Below are 27,595 nucleotides of genomic sequence, written 5' to 3' on the forward strand. Positions count from 1 at the left end.
TTATGTCCCAAAGTGCAAAGGATCTTACCTCCTCCAGATAACACAACATGCAAATTTTGTTGACTGTCAGTTTAATTTAAAGGGATGATGAGAGCTTTAAAATTCTTATAATGAAGAACCAGCATCTTGGCCAAATCCCAGCACATTTTCCCTTTTTACATGTCCTTGTGCATTCAGGCAGCTGCCGTATCCCTCGTGTCCTGTCACGCTCTTTGCAAAGGGACTGGAGAAGTCACCCCAAAGGGGCTGCATCCTGTGGATTGTGCGGTCATCCTTAGATGCTCATTAATTCTTTCTTCCAAACGTATTTTGAGATCCGGATGAATAAACAGAGGTTTATAAATGTCAGTTCCTCTGTGACATTTGGGGTCACAAATCTGTAAAGAAATGTTGACCCAGGTAACTAGCACTGCGGTGCAAGTACCCCTGTGTAAGAACGGTCAAATGCCATGCTGCACTTCAGAGTAGGAAATAAAGAAAAGTACTGTGGGGAATCATTGGGTAAGTGGCTAATAGAGATGATTTTCTTAGTACTGCTTAGATGGTGAAATTCCTGCTTACAAGTAGAGCACCAAGGAAGAAGTAGCATTTCATGGGATCTGAAATCTTGCATATCTAAACTCTAGCATCACTTGCAGTGTGGTGGCATTCATTTATTCCCAGGAACTGTCCTTCCAGAAAGTGCAATAAGATTCTCTTACAAACAGCAGGCAACAACAACGAGGAGAAATGTTTAACACACTGTCTGGTTTCTCCTGCCTGAAAAACACCATTCTGGACAGCACAGCTGTATCTTAGCTCTCCCTGTCTCTCACCAGACAGATCAAATAGCAGGGGATCACTAATGAAGCCCAAGATCGAAGCCAGCTATTAGGAAACAAGCCACATTTCCTACTGCATGCCGTCTTTCCTTGATGATCTCCTGTCCAAATACTGATGCTGCTCTTGCCCTGTTTGCCTTGTGAGCAATCCCAGAGCTGGTGGGTGGCTCCAGCTATTTGTGTGGCTTTGGTTTGCTTGGAAAGATGAAACTCTTAAAGGCCTGCAGAAAGTAAAAATCTGGGGGTGATCTCTTTTATGTGATGGAGAAACATCTCAGCCACTTCTTGAAGCTGGTACAAAAAGATACTGTCATGGCACAGAGAAACAGATGAGCAGTTCAGAAACTTTCTGAAGCCAAGAATCCCTTGGATCTCCCTCTCCTCCTCTTGTTGGCATGATGGAAAAGGCAGAGGATCCTTTCTTTGCAAGATTTCTGTTCTGCTAGAGCTGCTTCAGAGCGAGATCTGGAAAACAGCATCAGATCAGACCACACATACCTGATGCAGGGGCTCTCTACCTGCTGCAGAACTGCAGGGTCCGCAAGTCCTCATCTTGCATAGTTTCCAGCTGGTTTCTTTTAACTGAAACACTGCTTGGTTTGATGGAGCGATGGATCCTGAAATCTGCTGCCAGTGTGACCCTGATGCTGGGATAGGAAGCGCAGCTGAAACCCTGGGATCTGTCTGCTTGCAGAGTCACCAGGCTACTGGCTCTGTTTGTATCCCCTGATCCAGATATGTGGTCAAAGCTTGCAAGCAAAGCCTGGCTGTGGCAGCCACGTGGCTGATGGCTGGGCCAGAGGCTGCTTTTGTGCTTGCCTGCACATCACAGTTATTTCTAGCAACAAGCACGAGTTTCTCTAATGTGCTGCCATGTAAAGGCCTCGCTTTAGTCGTGTCTCCAGCTGGGGAACGAGCCACAAGGCACGCGTTTGCTGGGACACGGGCGCTGCCAGATCAAATCACAGCAGCACTTTGCTTTGGTCCACACCCTGTCTCAGACAGGGGACGATAGCAGAAAATCTAAAAGCAAGCTTTTCCGCTTACCACCCAACAGAGTTTGCTTTGAAGTATGAAGTTTTCTGTCTCTTTACATTTGTAACCATGTCTTACGTAATTCTAAGTATTACTGAGCTCTATATGAATCTTAGATCCTTTTAGCATCCAGATGAACTCTTGTTGTTAGTGCTTCCACCGGCCTGCGAGATGCACAGGTGAAGGAGTTATTCCTTGGGGATATAGTTCCTGCGTCTGTATTGGGCATGTTGCCTGTCAGGTTTGCTCACCATCACATCACCTGCAGCACTGATACTGCAGCGCTCCTGGCGATGCTGCCAGCTCCCCTCGGCCAGAGCAACGCCAGCTTGCACAGCTTCCCCGCGGGGTCCTGAGACATCCCTTCTGCTTTGCTGTTCCTCTTGGCTTCATTCCCTGCCTGTTTAAGGTCCTGGAAATAGTGGGTTGGAAGGGCAGAGGCTCATATGTAATTACAGTCTAGAAAAGGCATTGCCTTTTCCTACAGTCACCTTGCTGTGACTTTGGCTTTCCCAGATGGCTACTTGCATCTCCTGCTCCTCAAACCTTCTGCTGATGGGGACCCAGGGCTTTACAGTATGCTAGGCCGCTTCATTATAATTAGTTTTTTCCTCCACCTCTTCTTTTTCTTCTAGAATATGACTGATCTTTCTTCTTACTGCAACGCTGTATGGGAGGTAGCTGCCACGGAGCAGATTTTTAAAGGGACTTTCCCATTAGCCCTGCTTAGGGTGGATTTGTCTTTTCCCTTGGCAGGGTGTCGCTGATGTTTGGTTTGCAGTCTGGTCTGTCCTCCTCCTCCTCCTCACCTGCCAGACCACTCGTAGCCAGGGAGCCCTCATTTTGCATCTGAGCTCTCCTTCCTCAGCACAGTCATTTGCGCTTGTCTGTGCTGAATTCCAGTGTATTGATTTCAAGCCATTTCTCCAATTTATCGTGACTGATTTGAATTCTAATCCTGCCATCTGCAGAAGTTGTGACCTCAGGCACAATTTTATTAGCTGCTCTTTGTCTCATCATCCAAGTCATTAATTAAAATATTGATCTGTGCCAGAGACAGGACAGACCCTTGTAGGATTCTACAAGACAAATTCTTTTGAGTAGGTACTAAACTATCCGTAACCCTTAAAAGTGGTATATTCCAATCAAGCATGCTCTTGCCCCATTTTTTTCTCCTCTCTACATGATGTTTCTTACTGCTGATAATTAGGCTATGAGAAAATCATGTGGTAGGGTCATAATCCTTACTGAAGTCAAGCCGAACTTCTCCGTATCTACCCGATCACAGACTGGCTGAGGTTGGAAGGGACCTCTGGATATCTAGTGGGCCAGCTACGCCCCAAAGAGAGAAACTGATGTGACCTGTCTGTGGCAATCCGTGACGTTGCTCTCCAAACCCTTGTACGTTGGTTAATAATTGCTTCAGCATCTTTGTGGTGGTGGAGACTGAAACAGCGGGTCTGTGTCTTCCTGACTTCTCCCTTTTCCATTTTTAAGGTCCTCTATAGGAAACTCCATCATCACAAGTTTGAGGGCTAGTTGATAGCAGTTCAGAGATTCAATAGCTGGTTCTTTCAATACCCTCAAGGGAATTTATCAGGTCTTGCTACACTGAGTACTTCTACCACGTATATATATGTGTACACACGCACATATACATACATACACATATATATATGTACATATTCTTTTCCTTTACTCATTTCCAGACTTGGGCCTGGGCTCTTATCTCCCAGTTCTATGCTGTCCTAACTCATTGCCAGGAGCAGAGAACCTCTGTATTTTTGCTACAACCTGTGATTCTCTGGTGAGCAATTTTCGGGAGCAGATTTCAGGCCGCTGGAGGCAGTTTGGGTGAATGTTAATGGAAATATTCAGTGGATTTCTATATCCTTTTTGTTGGTATTCTGCAAACAGCCACTGAATCCACGTGGGACAGTTCATATCCCTTATGTTGAAAAGCCTCATTTTTAAAAGCACAAGGCTACCAGGAGAAATCACCTGGGCTTTGATTGCTGCAGTAAGGTGGCCAGGAGCACTGCAGAGAGAGAAATAGCAGAAGATAAATAAACTGACACCATGCTAGGATATTTAAAAGCTTTAGTATTCCTCTTTTCCAGAAGAATGAACATTGTGCTTAGCTGTAAAGTAGCTCTCAGCTCTGTAAACACCTTGGAACCTTCCCTGCTCAGAAAGACAGGGATGAACCAGGTTCACTGAATCTTTGGCAAATTCTGCCGATATTTTTTTCCCCTAGCCTGCAGAGATCTGAACCCATAGTGAGTATTTGTGGATTGAAGTCAACAGTCCAGAGGACAGGCTGTTTAGCAGGAAGGGGTTAAAATGCCAGCAAGCCACAGAGTGCTGCTGTTGAGAAAATGCAACTGGTTGAAAACTCTCATGGAGATGGAGATTTGGAGTCTTGGGTTCCTCTGCCCCAAGCAAGGGCTTTAATCACTGGGTAGTTGTATGAAAAAAAGAAAGCTCTACTGCTTTCTCACACTCCCCAACACTTCTCCCTGCCTGGTTCAAACAGGTCCCAGTGATGTGCCTTCTGTGACCCCACTTTGAGGTACTGGTCTCCATCCCTGCTTGGCGTAACAGAGCCCATAAGGAAGGTTGTCCTCACCATGAGACGGAGCATTGCCATGCAGAGCATGGAAATGCAGCCGTGCCCTTTGTGAGCCTTCGTCCATGCCAAGGAAGACTGTAGGGCATCCAGCTCTCCCTCTCCTGCTGGAGGGACTGAGTTTGTGTGGTGGCCAGGGACACCTGCAGAACTGCTGCGTTAGGCTCTCTCAATTTAATGCAGTCAGCAAGAGCAGTTACTGAATTTGGTGCTCTCATCGTTCACAACCGCTGTTTGTCACTCTTCAGTAATGCGCCAAGCACCCTCGGGCTGGCTGTGAAGCCAGTCACACACACTGCCGGGGAAACTGCTGGCCTCTGGCAAGGGGACGCTGGGGAAGGGCTTTGGATTCTCTCTCTCAGCCTTTCCTTTGGACAGCATACTCTGGGAAAGACGCTGATCATCTGAAGGGCGCCTTGGGGAGAGCAAAAAGCTTGGTTGGGGGAAGACTGATGGAGCTGGATTTGTTTAACTTAGCAAGGGTAAGCTCTCTGCCACATCTCCCAGCCATGGTCCCTCACAGCTGAGCAGTACTTTGGGTGCACAACCCCTGTCCTAGCTACAGATGTGCTCAGGTTCCTTTGGTTCATCAAGGATGAGGCTTTGGGGAAGGAAACTGCCCTCCAGCTCTGTTGACGTTGAGCATCATCACATTTCTGCTCCAGTCACTCCTGGAGAAGTCCCAGCTGTGTCCAGTTGGGTACTACACTTTCAGAGATGTGAAGAAGCCAGAGAGAGGCCTGAGAAGACAGCAGTGGATGGACTTAATAGAGGTTAAGAAAACAAGAGCTAGAGGAACAGGCTGAGGTTGTTGAGTTCGTTTATTCTAGTAAAAGAAAAGGTCAAAGGGGAATGGATAAGTAAAGAAAGTTGCTGTTGAGACAGTCAGGTTTCACCTGTTTCCCCTGAGGAAGGACAGGAGGAACTGCATTTATTTTTCAAGACAGAAGATTTGAGCTGGTTGCTCTGAAGAGCTTCCTGGGGCTCTGGCCATCAGGCAGAGGAGACTAGGTGAAAGGAACAGGCCTGCTCTGAGACAGCTGGTCCACTGGCATGGCATAGTGTGGAGCAGCCTGGGAGGTGTCCTGTAGAGTGGTTTGTCTCTGCTAACCAGCTTGCTGCTTTTGCTGGCACTGCTGCCACCCATGCAGCTTCCCCACACCTTTCACAGCCACACTTGCACCAACAGAGCCTCCTTGAAGTTGGAGAAATAGCTTTCACTCCTGTTCTAGCTCTGCCTCTTGCCCCTGTGCAGTTCTCATGGACCCAAAGGCACTGTTTTATCTTCAGGTGTGGAGTGCTAGCTCCTACAAAATGCTGCCCAGAAACACCTGATGCCTTCAGCTCCTGGCCCTGGATGTCTCTGCTGTATCTGCCTTGCTATAGCTTATCTCCTTTACCCTTCCTGGACCATGAAGGCCCGAGAGTTAAGAAAGTCAATAAGTGATGGCACAGCTGGACTGACTTTGCTATCCTCCTCTAGGCAATTTATGACTCTTATCTAAGATATATCCTTAGATGGCTTGCAAAATCTATTCTAAACTAACTCCAGGGAAATAACTCCCTCCTGGGGAAAACCTGGCATAGAGTAACAGCACAGGGCATGTTTCCCTGACGTTAGGTCTTCCTTTGCCTTGTTTGCTTGCCCCGCTCCTGTCTGCATGCCCCTTGCTTTGAGTTTAGCACTCCTCCTCTTACCTCGGTGCTAACAACCTTTCCACATTTGCTGCTTTTTATCTGCCTGCCCCTCGACAGCGGGAGCGACCCTTTCTAAACAGCCTTTTCTTTATCTTTCCCTGCAAGTCTGTCCCTCTCAATAGATTTCTTAAAGAGCACAGCGGAGAGGAAGGGGAATAAAGCGTTCTGATTTTTGTTTATAGGTGCTCCAGCCCAAATTAATGGAAATCGCTGCAGCCAAAGCGTAACAACAGGCCTATAAATTACCACAGAGCTGGGGCCTGTTTTTTCACATGCTTTACCCACCAGGAGATCTCTTCTGATGGAGAGGTAATGAGGAAAGGAGGAATTCAAGTTGTACCAGTTTGTGCATTGCCCGAGAAAAATCTCTCTGTGATGCGATAGGAGTTTTCCAAGTGGAAATTAGATGCATGGTCCTTAGCCCAGCAGTGAGCACACGCAGTGCTGGGCACGAGGGGGCCAGGCCATTCTGCAGGTGACTTTTGCATCCGTCACCAACCCAGCCAGCTTGGCCATCGTTTCAGCTAAGCAGTCGAGAAATGGTGCAGTCTCTCTGTCTTCTGAAATAGCATCGCAGATTCTGGGGAGGTAATTGAACTCCCTGTTTATTTTTGCATGATGCTGTTTGTGAACAAACTTACATGATAAATTGCTGTGTAAGGGCTTTTTTTTTTCCCTTTTTTCCCTCCTCTTTCTGTAAACAGCACCACTGGCTCCTTTTCAGCAGGCGTTTGGTAATCACGAGGATTAAAGAGCAGCTGCTGCAATCTGGGGACTTTCAGAAAGGCTTTGCACTCTTGAGACTGAGGGTCCCAGCAAGTCCTGTGCTATGTAGCCCACTATACAAGAGCACAGTTGCTCTCTGGATCCATCACCAGCATCCCAGCATGACAGACCCAGGCAGCACAGCAGATGGCCAATGAAGCCGTCTTTGTCTCATCAAAGAGACAGAAGCAATTTTGCATAGATGGCCCAAAATGTAGAAGCCGGGGCTGTGGTCCTGTCTGTTGGCTGCTGCCCAGCTTGGGCTGCTGTGACGCTCTCTCTGCTGGTCTGGGCCACGTTTGAAGTCAGCTGGCCTAATGACACGAAGGGGCAGTCTTTCTGATTTTTACCCCCTCTAACCCAATCCAAGGGTATTCCTGGCAAAGCACTTTGCAGCTCCCAGGTTTTCATGACATTCAGAACAAATTAGGTTGTTATTAGTTTGTTGTGGTTTGGAAAGTACCCTGGAGTGGCTTGAGGTTGTGCTGAAAAATGCAAGAAATCATTTGTAAGCCAAGGACTTGTATGTAGCCAGGAAAGACCCTTCTTCACTGATGGATGCAGATAAGGTGCAAACTAGCTGCTCACAAATTCCTGGGCTGCTGAGAACTGGAGGGGCTGGTGTGACCATCATGGCCAATCTCTTCCTTAGTCCTATCCAAAGACCCTCTTTCCAATTCCACACCTGCTAACATGTCTGCTTTGGAAGTTAGAGTTTACCCTGCCAAGGGCAAAAATGGAGAACAGTGGAAACCCCCCAGATTTGGTTTTCCAATGCTCATCGTTAACATGTGCTACTTGTTCTACCTGAATGAGTCTATCTTCATCTCTCAACCGTGCAGTCTCAAGCCTGTTTCTTCTAACATATTCTTCTTTGCCAGAAATCACTTTGCTGTGTAGGTACCTGTGAACTATACTGAGGACACTATTAACCACCTCTTCAATGAAGAAAAGATGCTGCTCTTTCTTTCTTTCTTTTTTTTTTTTTAATTGCTCTAAGGCATATTAATTGGGACTTTTAAAATGGTTGGACAAACAGTCTGGCAAAGTATCAAGGCCAACCAGTCAACCAAGCCTCCACCACTGTACTGAGGTGCACAGTGGATACCCTGCCCCTTAATATGTAACTAATGGGCAGGGTGCTAGGAGTTAATGTTTTTTCCCTGCTATATATTTCTGCTTTCTTCTGTATATTTGGACTTCTCCATTCTGAAGCCAAAAATGACAAGTTACCCAACGGGTCTGTGGTAGTGCAGTAGTGGCCCAAGCCCAGCGGTACAATTTGCCCTCGGGTGGACAGGAACCCCCAGATGGAGAGAATGCAGGAAATAGGAGTAGCTGCACTGAAATGAAACCAGGCTCGACCTTCAGCCCATAATTACAGCCACATCTGACAAAAGCTCCTTGGAGAAGCACAGCACAGCTGTCTGACGCTGTGGTCAAACGGATTAGCCACAAGCTCTGCCCAGTCTGCAAAGGGCTGGGTTCAACCTCGTTGGTGCTGTAGCCCTGGGAAAAGTTCTGACTTTCTCAAACTGGAAAACAGAAAGGAAGCTTAATGCTCACATGCCTCACTAAACTCCTTTGACAAGTACAGATAATCTGAAAGTGAGAATAATTATTATTACTGCAAAAGGGTGCCATGCTGCCAAAGCACAGTAACTCTGCAGCTATTAGATTTTTCTCCCTGCCTGGATCTGCAGTTCTTTTTGATGTCCACCTTCTCTAATTCTCCTCCCCAGTTCCTTCACTCTTGCCTCTCACCAGCCAGCTTCTGCTCGCCCAAGCAACTTCCTTTTCTTCCCAGCAGCTGAGTGAGATATGCAAGCTGTCCACACAACAGTGTCCAGCATGGAACAAAATTCCTGTCAATGTCATCTGGAGCTAGGTGAAGCCTTCAAGAGTAGAGAGACCGTCTAACACCATGAGAGCAGAAGGAACTAAAAAAAATTGCCATTTGAGCCTGAGGACAGTCTATCATTCTTGGAGACATACGGGTACAGTACAAAATCATTTATTAAAAAGCATTTAATAAAAAAAACAGCTGTATGGTTAATGCTGGCATCACTGAGAGTGTCAGCAGGAACAAATGCTTAGAGGAATATAAATCCAGGAGACTGCAGAGTCCAAAGATTAATGTGTGTGGACTGATCCATGCAAACGTGCAGCTGCGCTGTTCAGATGGAGGCAGGTAATAGAAGAACATACAGGAAGACTCTCAAGGCAGTACAGAAGTAGCACAGCCCACCTAGAAGCAGTCCTATCTTTGGGGCTCCAAGCATCCATCTTTCACAGTTCAAGTGAGGGGTGATTCACATGGCTCTCCCTCCTAGGACACGGACTGCAATTCACTTTTTCTTTTCACACTTTGGATTCTGGATTCTTTATGGAATTTTCTGCCAGTTTTTCCTTTTCTGGGTTTGTCTTTGTCTCTCCTATGTTCCTGGCTTCCCTCTCCTGCCGTCTGAGAATGATATACACAGTCACGAAGCACAGGAAAGCTCCCACTTCAAAGAAAAACTGGAGTCCAAGATACCTGTGGGGTGGAAGCACAAGAAAGCAGGGCAGCAAGGGGCGGTGCAGCATTCCAGGGTGCACAGAGCACCAACTGCCAAAGTCCCTGGGCGCCCATCAAACCCTAAGTGTGAGGATGGGCTCTGTGGGCACAGTGGGTCTCATCCAACAGAATCACATAGAATCACAGAATAGATGAGGTTGGAAGGGCTCTCTGGAGATCATCTAGGCCAACCCCCCTGCTCAAGCAGGGTCACCTAGAGCATGTCAGACAGGGTTGCATCCAGGCGGGCCTTGAAGATCTCCAGAGAAGGAGACTCCACCACCTCTCTGGGCAACCTGGTCCAGTGCTCCGTCACTCTCACAGTGAAGAAATTCCCACTCACGTTCAGGTGGAACTTCCTGTGCTTCAATTTCTGCCCATTGCCTCTTGTCCTGTCACAGAGGCAGAGAGGACTGAAGCATCTGCTCTACAAGGAACGGCTGCGAGAGCTGGGCCTGTTTAGCCTGGAGAAGAGAAGACTGAGGGGGGATCTCACCAATGTCTACAAGTACCTGAAGGGAGAGCGTCAAGAGGATGGGGCCGGACTCTTTGCAGTGGTGCCAAGCAACAGGACGCAAAGCAATGGACACAAATTGAAACACAGGAAGTTTCACCTGAATATGAGGAAAAACTTCTTTCCTGTGAGGGTGACAGCACACTACAACAGGTTGCCCAGAGAGGCTGTGGAGTCTTCATCTTTGGAGATATTCAAAACCTGCCTGGAAGCAATCCTGTCTAACATGCTGTAGGTGACCTGCTTGAGCAGGGTGGGGTTGGACTAGAAGATCTCCAGAGGTCCCTTTCAACCTCAACCATTTTGTGGTTCTGTGATTCTGTCTCGGGGTTCAGGGTGAATAGCACATGGGAGATGGCAGGATGCCTCATTCCTCCAGCACCTCCCTCTGTCCCCATGCCTCACTTCCACTGCTGAGGCAGCCAGCCCTATTGCTCCCAGCATGGAGGCATGAGCCCAAATGGGCAGGTGAGGGGGGCTCACAGAGGTCTCACCTGTGCCTGAAGAGATCATTGTCGTAGTATCTGCAGGCAGCATTCTTGTCACACTTCTTCTCCCAGAGGATGCAGGTTGTGTCGATGGCACTGCCGTACAGGACTGGGCCGGGCATCCATGCTGAAAGCACAGGGGCAGAGGGGCTGTGTTATGGAGCATCTCTGTGGGGACAGACCCAATCTGGAATATTTTTCAGGATGCGCTAGGCAGACAGAGAGTGGCCAAAGTTGTCTTTGATGTGGCTATTGAGCAGATGCTAACCCAGGCAGTGCATGGAAAAGCCTATCCAGCACATGAAGTACTGGCTACAAGTTTGCAGCCCGTTGAGGTCCTGCTGGCAGCATAGGGTTCAGGGGCAACAGATGAGCCCTCATCATGTCCCTGTTGCTGCAGAGCTGCAGCAATGGTCTCAGGGTTCACGTGCACTTTGGAGGATGCACTGGTTGGAGACATGAGAAGGTCCTCATTTCTCACTACTCTTTGATAAGGGACCATTGCTCAGCCCAGGAACAATGCTCTTTTCCTTCCTGAACCATAAAGTATGCTCCTTCCTACAACTGCAGTGGCACATTCAAGTGACATCCAGGTTAAAGTGAATTTCCATCACAAGAAAAATAACTGGTGGTATCATGGGGCCTGATTTGTAACCACTCTGATATGCCAGAGGTAAACAAGGGAATATTCACACCCAGCCCACAGCTGTCCTCCAGAAAGGCCCAGCAGGTGTTGGTGGTGTCTATGATTTTGTCTACACTGTTAAATAAAGTTAGCTCAGAGTCACACTGCTCAAGGTCAGACTAGAGTGGATTTGGCTGAAGAGAAAGTTGGAGGCTACTAGGGAGATAAGAGCAGGCAGTGAGGAGCATCCCGGTTCCTGACCCACTTCCAGGCCCTCTCTTACTTAGCAATGTAGACACATGTCTCCAGAGATGCCTTCTCCCTCCCCAAATCACGCTGCCCACCCCGGGCCCTGCAATGCACCATCTTTGCTTGAGCACAGGCTGTGAATAGACAATGTTCTTCTGCAGCCCTGGGGATCCAGCCCATGTGAATCCCCAACAGCTGCCGTGATCTTCAGGACAGTATTTTGGCATGTTTTAATTTACCTAAAACTCTCAGCAGCATGAACTGTATCCCAACTGCAAACGACTTGTCTTCGGGCTGGACGCTCCTGAAAAACAAAATCAAAAGAGGGCTCAGTGTGTCTCTCTTGCCCTTAAGCAAGGATGGAGGTTTTCCTCCCCGGTACCACACGAGCCCTTGGGGCACCTCACCCACAGAGTCATCCCTCTGCTCAAACACAAAGAACCTGAGACCGTTCCCATTTACGTCAGCAAAAGGGATGTTTCATCCATTAGGGTCAGAAGCTTGCCACAGTCTTTTTTTGGCCTTAAAATCTGACCAAACTCTGTAGGAGACCGGGAGGAGCTCAGCTAAGTTTTTTTTCCCCTGTTTTTTAATTTAAAGAATCCGTATGAGTAAACCACAAGCAGATACCAATATAGCTCCCAGTGCCACAAAGTACAAGCAATACAAAGAATGTTTGTAAATGAGAAAGAAAAGTGATTTACCCATTCACGAAGTAGCTTTCTTTGAGATGTACTGTCCCAGTGTCCGATTTGCTGACCCTCCAGTTTACTGAAGTATTTTAGACTAGCTCCTCTCAAGGTCACACAAATAACCCAAATATACCTATATTCCCATATGGAGATCACAGTGGTACCAAAACGATGATCAATTTGAGATCCTTTCCTACCTCAAAATCGAGACATGCAACAGGACTGGGCAGCAGAGTACCCCCAGGCTCAGCACACCTCAGAGAGCTCAGCTTTCGTTGCCTCTCTGACAGTCTGTCATATGTATAGTTCACTCATAACATGGCATAAACAATCATTTAATAATGCCCAGAAGTCAAGGTAAAAATAGGTCACTGTTTTTACACCACTGCATCAGTTCTGAGTGCTTTGACCAAGGAAGTGTGCTTGGGAATATCACTTATGGACTAGCAGACTTCTTCTCTGCGGGTCTCCCCCCAGGGTGCCTTGCAGGAAGGCAGACGGGTGTCTCAGCCCTGAGAAATGGGTTCGGAGATTATCACAGCTCCAGGTTGGTCACTTAGATGAGCTTCACAATTTGGCCAAGTCCTTAGCAGCTTTTCTGCTTTCTGGCCCTCAGATGCTTAATCCTGTTTAATGCCTTCTTCAGAGGATGGTTAGGGAAAAATATTGGTATATCTCATTGACATGCCAGACTTGGCCGCTATTTCCAAGGAAAATGGAGTATGGCCTAAGGGATACCGTTATCAGCAATGGATGCTGCCCCAGAGGGGCTGCCACAAACTTATTTATTGCCTCAAATCCCTGGCAGGTAGAATCACAGAATTGCATGAAATTTCCCTTGCTCTACCTTGCCCTATCTCAGGCTCCAGTCAGACCAGTTTGGAGCTATGCTGGGCTCACTCCTGTCTGGCTGGTATTAGGGGACCCAGACTGGACCCAGTGCCCAGAGGTGGCTTCACCAAAGCCAAGCAGCAGGGAGAAATCACTGCCCTTGACAGTGGCCAGGAGGGTTTCCTGGGTGATTGTGTGGAGATGTTGGCATCCTGACAAGGTGGCAGAGGTGTCACATCTGTAGACATCGCTCCAGACTGTGGGAAACCAGAGCCCTAATTGCATCTATGCACTGGAAAGTGAGGCTTTGTTCAAGTGAGACCTCTCAGAAGGAAGGCAGGCAATTAAACTTCCTAACTCAACATGGAGCTGCACTAAAAAGCGCCAAAGTATTGCCATGCTATATTAATGCTAAGTTAATAGCATATCTCATTACTGAAGTATCAGCTGTGGGTGGGGAGAAGGAACAGAGCAGCTGCTGGGTTTGAAAGAAGCTTTTTGTGTTAAGTGTGGGAATGAGTGTGCTGGGGGGTAAAGCCTGGGGTTCCTGCAAGTCCCACAACCACATTGGCAGGTGGAGGTGTAGTGGGTGGTGGGCACAGGGGGACAACCACCCTCTGCTCTTTCATTGAACCTGCTGGTGAACATCACACTTCCTACAAGAGCAGTGCTGGTGGCCACATGGTGCTGGCAGCTCCATGACAAAGCATCCAGCAGCTTGAAATCTCTACTTGCTGCTTAACTCTGCAGGGAGTTTAGCAGCAACAGCAAAAGAGATCTTGGAGGAGCCATTGAGGTTTTTAGCTCAGCAGAAGCTCTGTTAATGCAGCGGCTGCAAGAGTGAGTCCTGCTCTGACATGCTCCAAAGGCAGGTGGACGCAGCATGCTCACCTGCCTTCCCAGCCTGGGGGATCTGCTGTAATGCAAGACAGGGACAACAAGACGCAGTGAGGGGGAAAGAGAGACGGAGACAGCTCCACATGAGGCCTAGCCTAGAAGATGGACATGTACAGCTGGATGACATCTGCCTCAGCTGGGGAAAACCCTTCCTCCCCCATTTCAGTGGCACTTTTCTTTTCTAAACTCAGCTTCTCGATGCCATTTCTGGAGTGCACTGTACTTAAAGGAGAGGCTGTATCTGGATAGGATCCTCTCCCCTCTGCTCACCTCAGGATGAGCATGAAGGATGGTGTGTGGGACGTGCTTGCAAGGATCCCTGCCAGGCAGGACAACACCACGAAGGGAAGGAGCAGGTGGGAGCAGCTGGTGCCACAGGTCCCAGGTTTGGCAGAGCCTGTGATCCCATTTTTGGAGATGCAGCTGCAGTTGGTGTAGTTCTGCAAAGAGAAGAAAAAAAACCAGAGGCTGCTCATCTGATCAAGGCACTGGTGATACTAAATATAGCTGCCAGCTGTAAGGAGCGGAGTATTTAGGATTTGTCTGTAAACAATTAGCAGTAATTAGCATGCGATATTTCAGAGAGGAGGAAAAAAAAAAGAAATACATGCAATAAATCTGACTGGGGATAGCAGTCTGAATGGATGAGGACCTATTCTTCCCCATCCCTACTTCAAGCCTCCAACATCCTGTCGTTTATGAAAACAGGTCCTAGTCCCACCACTATCTAATCCCACCTGATCCCACTGGCATCACTCTGGTGGAACATGTACGAGCACAGCTGGTGGGGAAGGGGAACTGGGCCACCATGGTACTTTGGCTGAGCTCTCCGGGCTTTCACCTGGAAGTGCTCCCAACCCAGATGCCTTGTTCATGTGAGCCCCAGCAATGCTCTCCTATGCCTCTGTAGAGATTCTTATGTGCTTGTATTTTCTGCCCTTTGTTTCATGCCTATTGTGCGTTAAAGATGCTTATGCACAGTGCTATTTTAATGTCATCATTTACTAGCTAAATGCTTTGGCATCTCACATAAATCTGAATTCTTGGCATGTCTCCATCTACTCTGGAAAAATCTTTCTCATGGTTGACAAAACATTCAAACCTGATGTGAGCTTGCTGGCCCACATTATACAATTTAGCTGAAATCTCTGGGGGAGCAGGCCAGGGTCTGTTACTCATCTCCAGCTTCCGATTCCTCCAGGGTGGACTGCTGTGAAACCCTTTACCCAGGTTGGCAACCAAGGCTGGGAGAGGACATGGCAGCGTGTCCATGGCCGGGCAGAGCCTTGTGCCTTGGAACACTTTGCAACAGGTCCTCTGGGAGCACGGCTCACTTGGTGGACAGGGCTGAATGTCCCTGGCAGGACGGGGTGGGAAGTGGCCTGCTTCTTCCCAGCAGGCCTGGCTCAGGCCGCGACATCCATCTCCTGCTTTCACAGAGCCCAGACTCAACGGGATATTAAATCAGAAAATACTTCCTGGGGAGAAAATGCAAAACCTCACCTTTGAGAGAAAGTCATAAATAACTGGCACTGTGTTGGCAAAGGAAAGATGCCCTGAGCAAGGGATATAGATTTTTCTTTTGCTCACAATTCTCTCTCTCTCTCTCTCTTTTTTTTTCAAGAAATCTCATTCTCTGGGACAGAACTTTAAATAAAGAGATATTTTTAGAGATCCTGGAGCAGAATAGATTTACAATGAGGTGATAATTGATAGAAGAGACATCCCAGAAGCAGGATCAGCCAAGGGTCTTCCAAGTGCTTGTTCCTACATCGTCACCTGGGAGAAGCGGCTATGAACGGGATGTGTAAGGAACCACTCTCTGATGAGAGCACAGGGGAGATCTGGAATGAAAGGGGACATGTTGCCTCCTTCCAGCTCTAGGAAAGAGGATTTAATATTTTAAATTAAGAATAGGATTTATCTTCCCCAGCCATCTGAAACGAACTAAAGCAAACTCGTTGTCTGGGGTCCTTCTGCAGTCATTGAGAGAGAAGTGGGTCTCCAGGGAGTGATCCATCCTCTCTACAGATAAATGGCTATGATAATTGAGATGAATTTGGGCCAAAGTGGTTAACAAAAATGCAATTAGATAAATCAAAGCTCACTTGATCTGTGTAATCCCCACCAATGCCCTCTTACAGAGATGCAGAGTCATGACATTTAGGTGACTTGTGCAAAGGCAGAGGCCAAACTGGGAAAAAGGACCTGAGATGAACACGATGGAGTCATGAGACCATGCTCAGCCCCTTTCACTCAAAACTCCAGAGGATTTCAGAGCTAGGAGCAACCCCCAGTTGCAAAACCCTCTGGGGATCCAGCCCGCCGCAATGCCAGCAGTGGTCCAACCGCATCCGACAGCCTGTCTGGGCGGCCGTGCCACGATGCTGACGTGGCACCGGGCTGCTCCCCATGCTGGGCAAACCACCCGGGTTCGAAATGGCACAGCCAGAAGAGGCAAATAACCGAGCACAGCCCAGAAACGAGGGCTGTGGTTTCCGGGCAGGATCAGGCTGCCAACTGGAGCACAGCCAGCCCTATATTTTTCAGCTGTCAGGCATCCCTGACAGCAATGCTTGGTAATTGTCCTCTTAAAAGAGAAAGTGGCTCATGTGTATTTGCTTTATTTTCTTTTTCCTTCTTTCTCCACAGCTGAGACTTTCCAGCAACCCAAATTTTGGGGTGCACACTACCTGTGAGCACGGATCGTGGATTACTGGCACGGCTGCCTGCTGGGGGACATGCAGCATTTCCAGGGCATGTCCCTGCTCCTGTCCATCGCCCTTGTGATGAGGGCAGAGCTCTCCCAAAAGAGGAGATGGCATGGGGATTCCCGCAGTCCGAGGGGGAACCCCGATGGCTGCAGTGCTTCCACGGGTCATGCTGGGCCCAGACAGATAGGAAAGCACTGAAAACTTGTCATCGTAAGCTCTTTCTCTTGGGGAAAGTTTGCAGAGTCCTGCTATTGGGCCTCTGGAAATGAGATTTGGGGATGTTAGGCAAAGCAAGGAGCAAATCATGTCCTTTCAGCATACAAGAGCTTTCTAATGACAGTGTAAAAACTGAGACGGAACTAAACAAGTTTCCTCTGAAAAGTGCTGCAGCAAAGCTGAGTACAGAATTGCAGATTTCGCGGTGCTCTGGGAAGGTTCCTAGAAATGCAGGCATTTGGGACACAGAAAGCAGCAGGCAAAGAGTGCCACAACTCCCTGCACTGGCAAAGAGCTCCTGAAAGCAGAGACAAAAGTGTAATAGAGCAGTGAAAACAGGAGCTGGAGGAATAGCGCAAAATGCAGTGATCTCATTTTTCCTCTCCTGCCACAGGTTAGCAGAGAATATGAGGCTAATAACAGAGTTTTACTGCTAGGGTGGGACTGGAATGAAGTTCAGCGCGATCTAGAGAACTCCCATGTTGAACGGTGGCGATGCAGCACGCTGCTAACCAGCAGCAGGGCAGACACCCCCTGTAACACACGCTTCCTCTAGCTACATGATAGCCAGGACATAAACCTTAATCTTCAGAAAGAAGCACCCACGGCACACCCAGAGCAAGGGGAAGCGAAGCTGCTCTGTGGACAGCTCCTGGCAGAGGAGCAGAGCGCAGCATCTATAGCCGAATCGCTGCCTGCAGCGATCCCCCGTCCCAGGGAGATGCAATGCCACGTGCTCCATCTGCGGCATGCTACCGTTGGCCTTGGCTTTTCTAACAACGCAGTGAGATAGGGTGGCAGTCCTCACACAACTGAAATTTGGTCAAAGTACATCAGTAGTTGAAAGGAAGATTTGGCAAATTATCCAGCTGCTAAAGGAAGACCTGTTGCTGGCTTTGCTGAGTAGTATTTGCACAGCACCATAAAGGGAGACCGTATTTTATAGTAGCATGTAGCTACAACCATCAGACAACAAATACACGAGTGGGTTGTATTCAGGAACGGAGGATGCCAAAGGGCTGGAGTTGTCTTAGACAAAGAAGCAGCAGTTAAAAGGCTCTGTTGCACATAAGGCAGGCACAAGCCTTCAGACAAGCGCGCTTGGGAATAAGCTCTGGCAGAAAACAGAATTGTTATTAAAATTAAGTGTTGTTAATTAACAAAATGCTGCTAACAAGAACTGTGCTGAGCCAGCCCCATGCTGCAATTATATCCTGTGCCAAGCACAGGGCGGAAAACTACTTACCCTAAATGAACTGGTAACATTTTTCAGTTAGGTGTTTGACTTGGCAAAGATTTCCTTGTTATTTATTTGTATTGCCTGGAGTCCCAGTAGTCAACTGGCACTAGGAAAACTCAACTCTGCTCATGTTACAGTGGATAGGCAGGGAGTACCAGAGGAAAAGGACAGCTAAATAACCCTGGCCAGGTCTCTGCAAATCAGAGGGAAAGCCAAGATCAGAGCTCATGTCTCTAGCCCTCACATCAGGACACTCTCTGCTAAATTCCATACAGACCCTTGGCTTGATCATTTGTACTTATGGAAAAGATGCAAACCACAACCAGACCATGGCATTTTATCCTGCACATCTGAAAGCCTATGGGTGGAATACCATGGAAGGTGGGATAGAAACCATGCTAACTGCCAGTGCCTTATGAAAGGGGGCAATAGTTCTTCTGGGCTTGGCTTGCTCAGAGCATACAGAATTGCCACCTGAGTTCCCAAAAATGAGACCTACCTCCTCTCCTTTCATTCCTATGCGTTATCTATAGATGCTTGATGTATACAGTGGCAGGCAGCATAACTAAAGCAAGTCACATGATGGAAACATCCATTCGTCCTTCTGTAGCTATCAGTTGTGTGTTTTCAGCTGGTGTTCCCACCTCCTTAGGAGCAGGAGAATACGGGCTCACTGTAGTTTTGCATTTTGCTGTGTAACGCTTGATACTGCGATAGCTCATGTCAGTCTAGGTGTGGTTAATGCTGGTGCTTTGCAGAGGAACGTTCATTGGCAGCATGGGGCAGAAGAATGGAGCCAGCTAGGTTATTTGAAAAATTCATTCTAGGCTTTGAGCAGGATTTTGGGTCAAGTCCAAGAAAATACTATTTGATGAGCACTGTGGGTGGTACTTGCTGCAAAGCATAGGGGTTTCACAGAATTTCACAGAACCTGCTATATTAGGAGCCTGGTTTCCATAGGTCCCTATTCAGGGAATACAGTTAGAAGTTCATAGCAGGAGTCTGGTGTAGGTGGGCATCCCCTGAGTACCATAGAAGTCCACAGAGGCTGGTCTCCTAGTCTGGGTGGATCTCACTCGCTGCTGTAATTAGCCTTTCCTTCCATTACTACATGTAACTCCAACACAGGAAACAGAGCTAAGAAAGGAGACTTTGTAGGTCCTAGTTTAAGGGTGAAGGGAATGCAGAAGGTCCTTGAGTCACCCATGCAAAAAGTCAGCTCAAGCTGCTGGGTAGCAAGGGAAATATTACAGCTAAAGTGTCCTATGCAAAGTCTGACCTGGGGTGAAGTAGCAGATGGGGAAGGATGCACCAATGTCCTGAAGGGTTTCTGCCTGCTGCCTTGGACAAGGACTTACACTGGAAAGGGCTGTGTTATACTGGTGAGTGCTAAGAGACACCTTCTGCAAGGGGTATTCCTGGGACATTCTCAGTCTTCCCCTGCTTATCCCACAGTCCAGCACAGGGTCACTCAGAGCAAGATGCCTGTCCAACACTAACAAATGTCAGAGAACCCAATTGCCAGGCTTAAGCAATGCCTTGGTCATCCCTTATTAGCCATCCCAAGCCAGAACACTAGAGGGGTGGAAATGACTCACCAGGACCGAGTTTTTAACTGCATCAATGTTCACAGTGTCACAGCCAGCGTAACATGGTGAGATGTATTCAATAGAATCAGAGCCACAGATGGGGTTATAGGCTTTCTCGGGGCAGTTACAGTGAAGGTTACACTCCAAAGCATGGTGTCCAAATTCAGAGCTGTGACAGAAAGAAATATATGATTATAGGAGTGCATGTTATATGAGCATCACTAATATATATGTCAGGAGATATGTATATAGACATTAGTAGAGTAGTAGAGAAACACTGTATTGCCTAACACTGAACCTTCCACATATGTAACTTCTAAAGGACCCACAGAAATTGTTATAAATCCTCACGACCTTTTTTTGCCTAGGAAAAGCAGCCTGACTACAAGTGGTCAAGGGAGTCACCCAGTTGCTTCATGTTGTGCATTCAGCTCCCAGTGTGGGGTCATCAGAGTAGTGCAACACCGTGCTCTTGAAGGTGGTGACCTTCCCTCTTAAGGCTTGATCCAACCTCACTGAAACCTCAGGAAGCTGACTGAGGGGATTTACAGAAATTTGGATCAAGCCCTGAGAGAAGCCAAGGTCCTGTGTGCCCTCCAGCTGTGCAGGGAACTAGCCACTGCTTTGCAGGTATTCTCCCAGGGCTGCATTCTTGCCAAATTATTAGCCCATGCATAATATTCTGCACTTTCCAAGATGAAATTTTAATCGTGTGTTTGTGGCAGAAAATGCATTCGCTTCGGGTTTCATGGCCAATGAAGTTAGAATGCAGCAGATTCACTGTTTACTTACAAAATACTAATTTCTAGCCTTGTTCTATCACCATTAACTGTTTCTCATAAGAGAATAACTCAATTTCTGGGTATTCTGTTTAACTTTTAAACTCCTATCTCAACTCTGAATAGTGCAACTGGAGGTAGCAATGCCCACACCCATGAAAATGAGACACCGATACACTGCTGGTCACCCAACTTAGCTTAAGTTCTTGGTACCTCTCACTGTAGGTGATGCCAGCAACCTTCTGTGTTGGGCAGCCGAGGAAGAGCAGGGGAAAAGCCAGGACCACGCAGAGTAACATGCCAAGGATGCATAAGGCACTGCACTGTCTCAGGGACATCTGGAACCTCTTCATAATGGCACCACCCACCACGATCCCGACCATCGCCCCGGGGATGTTCACAGCACCTGGGAGAAGGCACCAAGAGCAAGAGAGATGAAGTCCAGCTGCGATCTCTCCAATGCCTTCCTTGAGGGGCCGTGCCTCCGAACAGACTCGGAGTCAGCTTACTAACCAAAACACAGCTCCCATTAACAGCATCCAGGGCATCACTAGCTCTCAAAGCACCTTGCAAATGAATTATCAACATGACATTTGGAAGATGCAGCAAGTCAAGAGTGCGGAGATGAAGTGCCTTGTTTCACCTAGCAGCCCAGGGCTAAGATTTACAGCTTGAACCTAGATCTTGATTTTTATCATCTGAACCTTGAGTAAGAAAGAGGAAATAACCATTGGCCCATTCATAGTGAAGGCCCAGAGGATCTGTTGTCGTAGTATTCAGCATCAGTGATCTGGAAGGGATCAGAGTTGTTTTAGTAAAACTTATGGCATAATACCAAGATCAGAAACAGTAGTTTTGCAAGGATGGACAGATCCTGCTGCAGACAGGCTCCCTTCTGTGTAGAAAAATGGAAGATCTAGGGACCAAATCATCCAAACATAAGGTCCCAGTGAAAAGTTAGCGTATTCAAGCAAATGCAATCTTTCAGTGTATACAGGAGAAAACATCAAGTAAACCTGGAGAAGATAGATACTTTATTTCTGATAACTCTATTCACATAGTGAAACTGTTGATGGAATAATGTGCCCATTTCTGGTATCATCATTAAAAAAAAAAAAAAAAAAAAAAAAAAAGGATTCCCATGAAAAACTTGTAGTTTTGAAAAACTCACTTTACAGTGGGATACCAAAAAGCACAACCTATTTTATTCAATGAAAGATTATCAGGGAGGTTGCTTTTAGCCCACAGATACCTATGCAAGGAAAGGATTTCCAACCAAAGAAAACTTTTTAATCTAACAGTAAAAGGCAGAGCAAGATTCAATAGCTAGGAGTGAAAGCTAGATAAATTCACACAGGAAATATAGTGCACATCTTTACCACCAAAGGTAAATCAAGCATGAGGACAACTCAGTAGGGCCATACCAGTATAAAATACCATTTCTTCACTACTTCTGACTACATTTAGCCTGCTATGGAGCTTTACCAGTCTGTTCTTTTCTTCCAATCTGTTCACTGTTTTCTGATATATTTGTTAAAGATTTTAGATGCTTGCTCTAGGAATGCATACTACTTGTTTAAAAACATTGAAAATACTTCTGCACCTGTTGTCTAGACCTCTGAACTCTTCAACTAGTTTGACTTAGTGTAAGAGTACGGATTTGTTGTTTATTTTTTTATTATCGTGATAAACTTGCACAGTGAGATCCCAGCCCAGGACAGGACATTATGGATACTACAGCAAAACATATCTAATCTCACAAGAATATACACTGCTTAAAACTTCATCCTTTCCTTTGTTACAATACCAACAGCAAGCAAGTAGCCCAACTGTTATGAGCAATTAGTTTAACTCTAGCAAGATTTTTGAAGAGTTTATAAAAGATTAGTACAATGAATCTCCAGATGATGGAAGGAGACTGGCAGCTCCAGAGGAAAAGGTGTTACTTAGTAGTCTCTAGATTCTAAGAAGATTCTAAGATTCTTAGAACTCCAGGTCTAAGAAGGGCTCAAAAGCTGGCAAGTCCGTGAGCAGGACAGCAACACTTACCGATGATCATGTTGGCAAAGGATGCAGTAAGGGAGAATTGTCTTTCCAGGAACTTCCCCATGAATGTTGCTAAACCAGCAACCATGGCAGAGAGGTTGACCTGAGCCAAGACCACCAGCAGGAACACGGGATGTCGGAGGTTCCTCAACAAGACCAGGGGAAAACCTGAAAGGAAAAGGAAAAATCACAGGAGTGAAAAACAAAACATTACTCCATGGAAAATGGAAAAGCTTCAAATTTCCATAGAATTTTTGTGTAGAATGAGCTATTTTGTATCGCTTCAAGGTAAGTTCTTAACAACATTTGCTACTTATTGGACATAGACCAGAAAATCTGGGCAGAACCTAAAAAAACGAACAGGAATTCCTTAAATAAAAAGCAGGTTTCATCGAAACTGACCCCAGCCACCCGGAGTGAGGTGTCTTGTTTAAGCTGCTTGGGCTTCCCATCAGTAAGTGGAGAAAGGGGTGGGGGGAAGAAGTTGGCAGCTCATCCCATCAGCTCTAGGAACTGGTCAGGGGTCGGTGAATTAATGGCGGAAGTTAGTTGTTGAAAAAGACGAAGCAACACAAAAGGTTTTCAGTGAGAAGTGTATCCAGCCCTAAAGTGAGCATGAACAGAGAATAATTCGTCTCTGGACACATCCCATTCCTCCTGAGCTCTTCTCCGTACCTCTTAATTCTTTCAACTTGCTGCTAAGGTAGGTCACATTTATTTTCTGCTGAAGCACATTAGATCTGGGAGCGGCTCTGAACATGTGTGCGCAGACAGTGTATAAAAGGTCTGAGTCACACATAAAACTCAGAAGCGCGTCAGTGAACTCTGAGTGAAGCCTCGTAAGCCAAGCAAATTGATACAGTACATGCACATACAGTGCATTGCAGCCGGCACCTGAGTGGTGGGTTCAAGAAATACTCAGCATCTTCTGCTAATGCAGAGGACAACTTTACTGCCTTCTGCTGAGATACCTCCTCTGCAAAAAGTTTGCTCTGAAAATGCTCCATACCCACCAGGACCCTGGAGGAGACTCACATCCTCAGACGGCCACGTGAGAGAAATCTGTGGGTCAACCTCAGCGCTGCAGCTCTGTGAGGGTTCATTCTCCTACGCTTGTGCTCTCACCATGAGACCGTACCCCAGAGCATATGGATTTAGGGCTGCCAGGGACTTGCTAAGCCTTAGGAGAAAGGTAAGTGGCCACAAGAGATTTTTTTTTGGCCTCAGCTGAACCTCTGTAAATACTATCCATCATCTCCTGCCTTCGACAGGCAAACTGTACCAGAATGGCTGAGAGCAGCATGGAAAACAGCACCTTTATCCCCCACTGCTCACTGGCAAAACCTGAGGGCTTGCACTATGTTTGTATGCTAGTGTTGCACATGCAGACTCACCCGACAGGGACTAGGCATTTCCCTCGGTAGGACAGAGCAGAGACTGGCACCACATCTCAGATGTGGTCTTGTGTGGTATGTGTGTATTACTTTAACCAGCACTGACTGAGTGCAAAAGCTGCTACAAATACACACCACCCGAGTAAAATCAGCTTCTCATTTCCTCACCCTAAAGCTTTCTTCAAGCATTCTGCTAAAACATGAAGTGTAGCTCAGAAGCAATTAAAGGTTAATTTCCTTGTTTGCTGCATTTGCAATTCCAGTATCCTTTTCATTTCAATAACATAAATGCATTTTTTGATTACAAGTGAAAAACACTGAAAAATTCCCCAATGGCTGAACCCTCACTGCTTGATAAAAGACATCTTCAATCTGCTCAGCAAAGACAGCTCCCACTGCCCCCACTGCCTTGGGAATCGAGACGCCTGGCACTGACACCCACCAGCTGGAACGATGCTGTTCCCCAGCTCTGAGCAATTTCCTCTTCATGCAAAGCCTGAACCCGCTTTCTGCCTATGCCTTTGCTCCCCCGAAATGCTGTCTTCCTCTTTGCTCTTCATCCAGCTTTGCAGCCCACAAGGAAAGGACACAGCTAAGGGCAACTTCCAGACAAACAGCTGATGAGTTTCCCAGATGAGAACACGGCAAACCAATATGCTGGAGCAGAGATAAGGAATTAACAGGAAGGATTAATGCAAGGGCCTGCTGTAAATTAATGGTGCTAATTCTCAGTAACCCACAAACAATTGGGACAATCTTTGTATCTGTGCCAGCATATATACATTGATGGAATGCATGTGGGACAACCATCAGGTGCTTGCCTGGAAGTCGCCTGAGCTTGGCATTTGATTTAGTTACCCCCAAGAGCAAAGGTGCCCCTGTGGCTCCAAAGAGTCTTGAACACTCTCATTAGGTTCCCTGCCCGCCCTTCTCTTAGGGTTATGCAAACAGCTAAGTACATGGACACTGGGAAGCATCAAACTTAGAGCACTAGAAATGGTCCACAAATGCAAGACATGGAGTTCAAGTAACCCAAAATGCGAACACGATGGAGAGCTGGGAGTACAGCAGTTAACGAATAAGAGAATGAGGTGTCACGACAACTCTGCGGTAGAAAATGGCCCACCTGCCACAGTGACATGATCTAGATGAGACCAAGGTCGGCTCCAGAGAGGGGAGGTGATTTTGCTCTCAAGTATCAACAGAGCTGTTGCTTTTTGAAGGATATTTCTGCCTAGTTTTTATCTTAGATATATGAGAAATATGAAACCTCAGCATGCTTGCTGAAAGATCTCCTGAGAATTAATCCAGGGTTTTACACAAGGCACAGTAAATCTTTTACAGAGAGAGATTTCTTTTCCCTCGATATTTTTGGTCTTTTCAATCAAACTACTCCCTGACTCCCACCCCAAATCAGAACTCTAAAGCTGTGGTAGCAAGTGGGTCTAGCCTTCACAGTGGGAGGTAGCAAGACTGCTGTCCTTTGCAATCACCATCTCATTAGAAATTCAGTCCTTCTTATAGTACCAGCCCGACTTCCCCCTCTGAACTAAAAGCAAGTGGGGAAAAAATCTTAAAACTTTAAAATAATAATAAAAACATCCTTGAGACCATCTCTAAGCACCATAGAGAAACAAACGAGTCACAAACCCAATATACTAATTGCTTTGAAGATCACTTTTAATGGATTAGTTCCTAGGATGTGCAGCAGAAGCTAACAGTCCTCCCAGGTGTTTTCAGCAGACACCTGGAAATTAGCAATGGAAATGACTTAGAGCTAGCTAAATCCTCTTTCTTGATTACTGTGAGCAGCTCTAGTGACTGCAGAAGGAGCCTGTGTGAATATGAGGAGCAGGGTGCAACCCAATGTCATCCAGCGCATCTGTGCAAGAGCCAAGATCATTCCCCACAGTGCTCTGACTTTCCCAGTTTTGAATAACTCCAGTGACTGGAGTCTGCTCACTTCTCGGGTGATTGACCTCATTGTTTGCAAAGGTCCCCAAAGATTTTCTTGAGTATTTATCCTGTGCACAGCTCCATCCTGTTATTGCTGGTTGTTAAGAACGGAAAAACTTCCTGTCCTTGAGGCATACTTCCCACAGCCTTGTAAACTGCTCTGGATGCTCATCACACCTTGTCCCAGAAAGATTCAAAGCTCGGTGGCTTTCAGAAACATTGAGAACACGAAGCAGCTCAGGGGATGGACTCTAAACCATCCTCGTTTTGTTCCCAGTAAAGTCAACAGCAAAAATTCCTTGAAGCCTTATTTTGCTCTCAGTTATCTACATGTGCACTGAAGCAACAGAGTAAGTTACACAATGCATTTCCTCCTCCATAACCATATTTCATGTTGCATCATTTAAGCTGAAATATCATTTAAGCTGAAATATGTGACTAAATAGTGTTTCTGAGCATCTCTTTCTCCTCCAGGTCAACTTAGTAATTTTAAGGCTCGCTTCAGCCAAGCCCTTAAGAAAATGAACTTATAATAGTATTCTTCACTGTTATTCTGCTCGGGGAGATGCCTCAAATACTTTGCTGAATCACAGCCTAAACAGCATCTTTCTCACCATCTGGAATTTCCCCTGTGCTTCAGCCAGGTCCAGAGAGGTGATTGCATTTCCACCACACATCAACACCGGAAGGAAAGCTGTCCTGCTCTCTCCAGCTTGACCGACAAAAGGATGCTTTTAGACAAGAAAAGCTGCCTTCCTCCCAGGTGGATTGTTTCTCATTCTTGTTCAGGTTTATGGCCATCTTACAGCCCTGCCACCCTAGATGGCCCACATGAAAGTATTAGGCCGGTTTTCAAAATGTAGAAGTGAGTCAACTCGGAGCACATTGCTTAGGCAAATGCAACACTAGTGCTAGTATCATCTAACTGAAAGTGGGTGAAGATGTCCAGATGAGCCATAAACAGACACAATCCTAATCTCCAGGGCCCCTTTACAACCTACATACTTGCAGTGTTCAAACTCCAAGAAGAGAAAGAGCATGTTACTAGAGATGCAGGAGGAACAGGATTAAAATATCACAGGGAAATCTCAGATGTATGTCAGAAAAATGTTGTGCAGTCTCTGCTTGCATCCTAATGTCTTTCTTCAACCCCATCTCACAACCCACAGCCATGGCACAGCCAGCTGCATTTATGGTCCAGAGTTCTCCATCCCAGGGGTGACACCAACATACTGGGTAGCCCTGGGTATAGGGCTGTCCGTGAAGGCTTCCCTCCAAATGCAGATGGACCAGCAAGCAGATGAGATCCAAACCACTTCTCCTTCTGGCCAATAGCCATCTCCAGCCCTGGGCTCAGCCACTTGCCCACAAAACTAATGTGTTTTTCACAAGACAGAGAAGAGCAAGAGGTATAACACCAAACTAATTAAACTGATTGCTTCTTCTCTTGTAAGAGATTATGGGAAACTGCTTTGTATGATTTCTGCTGGCGGGCTAGCACTGCCAGTCTCCTAAACACTCCTGCCTGTTTGCGGAAAGGGTTCTCCTCACACTGCGTGGAGGTGCTGCTGGCAGTCAGCAACACCAAGGAGACAAGTTTCAAAGGCTTCACAGCACCACCTGCTCAATCCCAGCCTGTGCAGGTGAGCAAAGCTGCACCCATTTCCTTCAGAAGTAGTAAGATGTGGTGCAAAACACTGAATATGAATATGGCACAGGAATCAGATTGTTCTCCAGCATTTCTCCAGTACATTTTGTTCTATCTCTCTCTCCTCTTTCTTTTTTAAAGCAACAAAAAGTATAAAATTTCAAGGTGATTCAGGTTGGAAACTCTCCAAATGCTGTTTTCATAAACCATTG

General features: G+C 46.7%; 1 protein-coding gene across 1 annotated transcript in view; it reads right to left on the reverse strand.

Moving 5' to 3' along the window:
- Positions 1 to 8,946: 8,946 nt before the first annotated feature.
- Positions 8,947 to 27,595, reverse strand: part of SLCO2B1 (solute carrier organic anion transporter family member 2B1) — a 62,100-nt gene continuing 43,451 nt past the window's right edge. The window contains exons 9-15 of the mRNA XM_062567489.1: positions 22,389 to 22,553; positions 20,553 to 20,745; positions 19,570 to 19,729; positions 14,072 to 14,241; positions 11,621 to 11,685; positions 10,514 to 10,634; positions 8,947 to 9,484 (exon numbers count right to left, since the gene is read on the reverse strand). Coding sequence (XP_062423473.1) covers positions 9,310 to 9,484; positions 10,514 to 10,634; positions 11,621 to 11,685; positions 14,072 to 14,241; positions 19,570 to 19,729; positions 20,553 to 20,745; positions 22,389 to 22,553 — 1,049 coding nt within the window. The 3' untranslated portion in view covers positions 8,947 to 9,309. The remainder of the gene's footprint in view (positions 9,485 to 10,513; positions 10,635 to 11,620; positions 11,686 to 14,071; positions 14,242 to 19,569; positions 19,730 to 20,552; positions 20,746 to 22,388; positions 22,554 to 27,595) is intronic.

Source organism: Rhea pennata, chromosome 1 (assembly GCF_028389875.1).
Source record: "Rhea pennata isolate bPtePen1 chromosome 1, bPtePen1.pri, whole genome shotgun sequence".
NCBI lineage: Eukaryota > Metazoa > Chordata > Aves > Rheiformes > Rheidae > Rhea > Rhea pennata.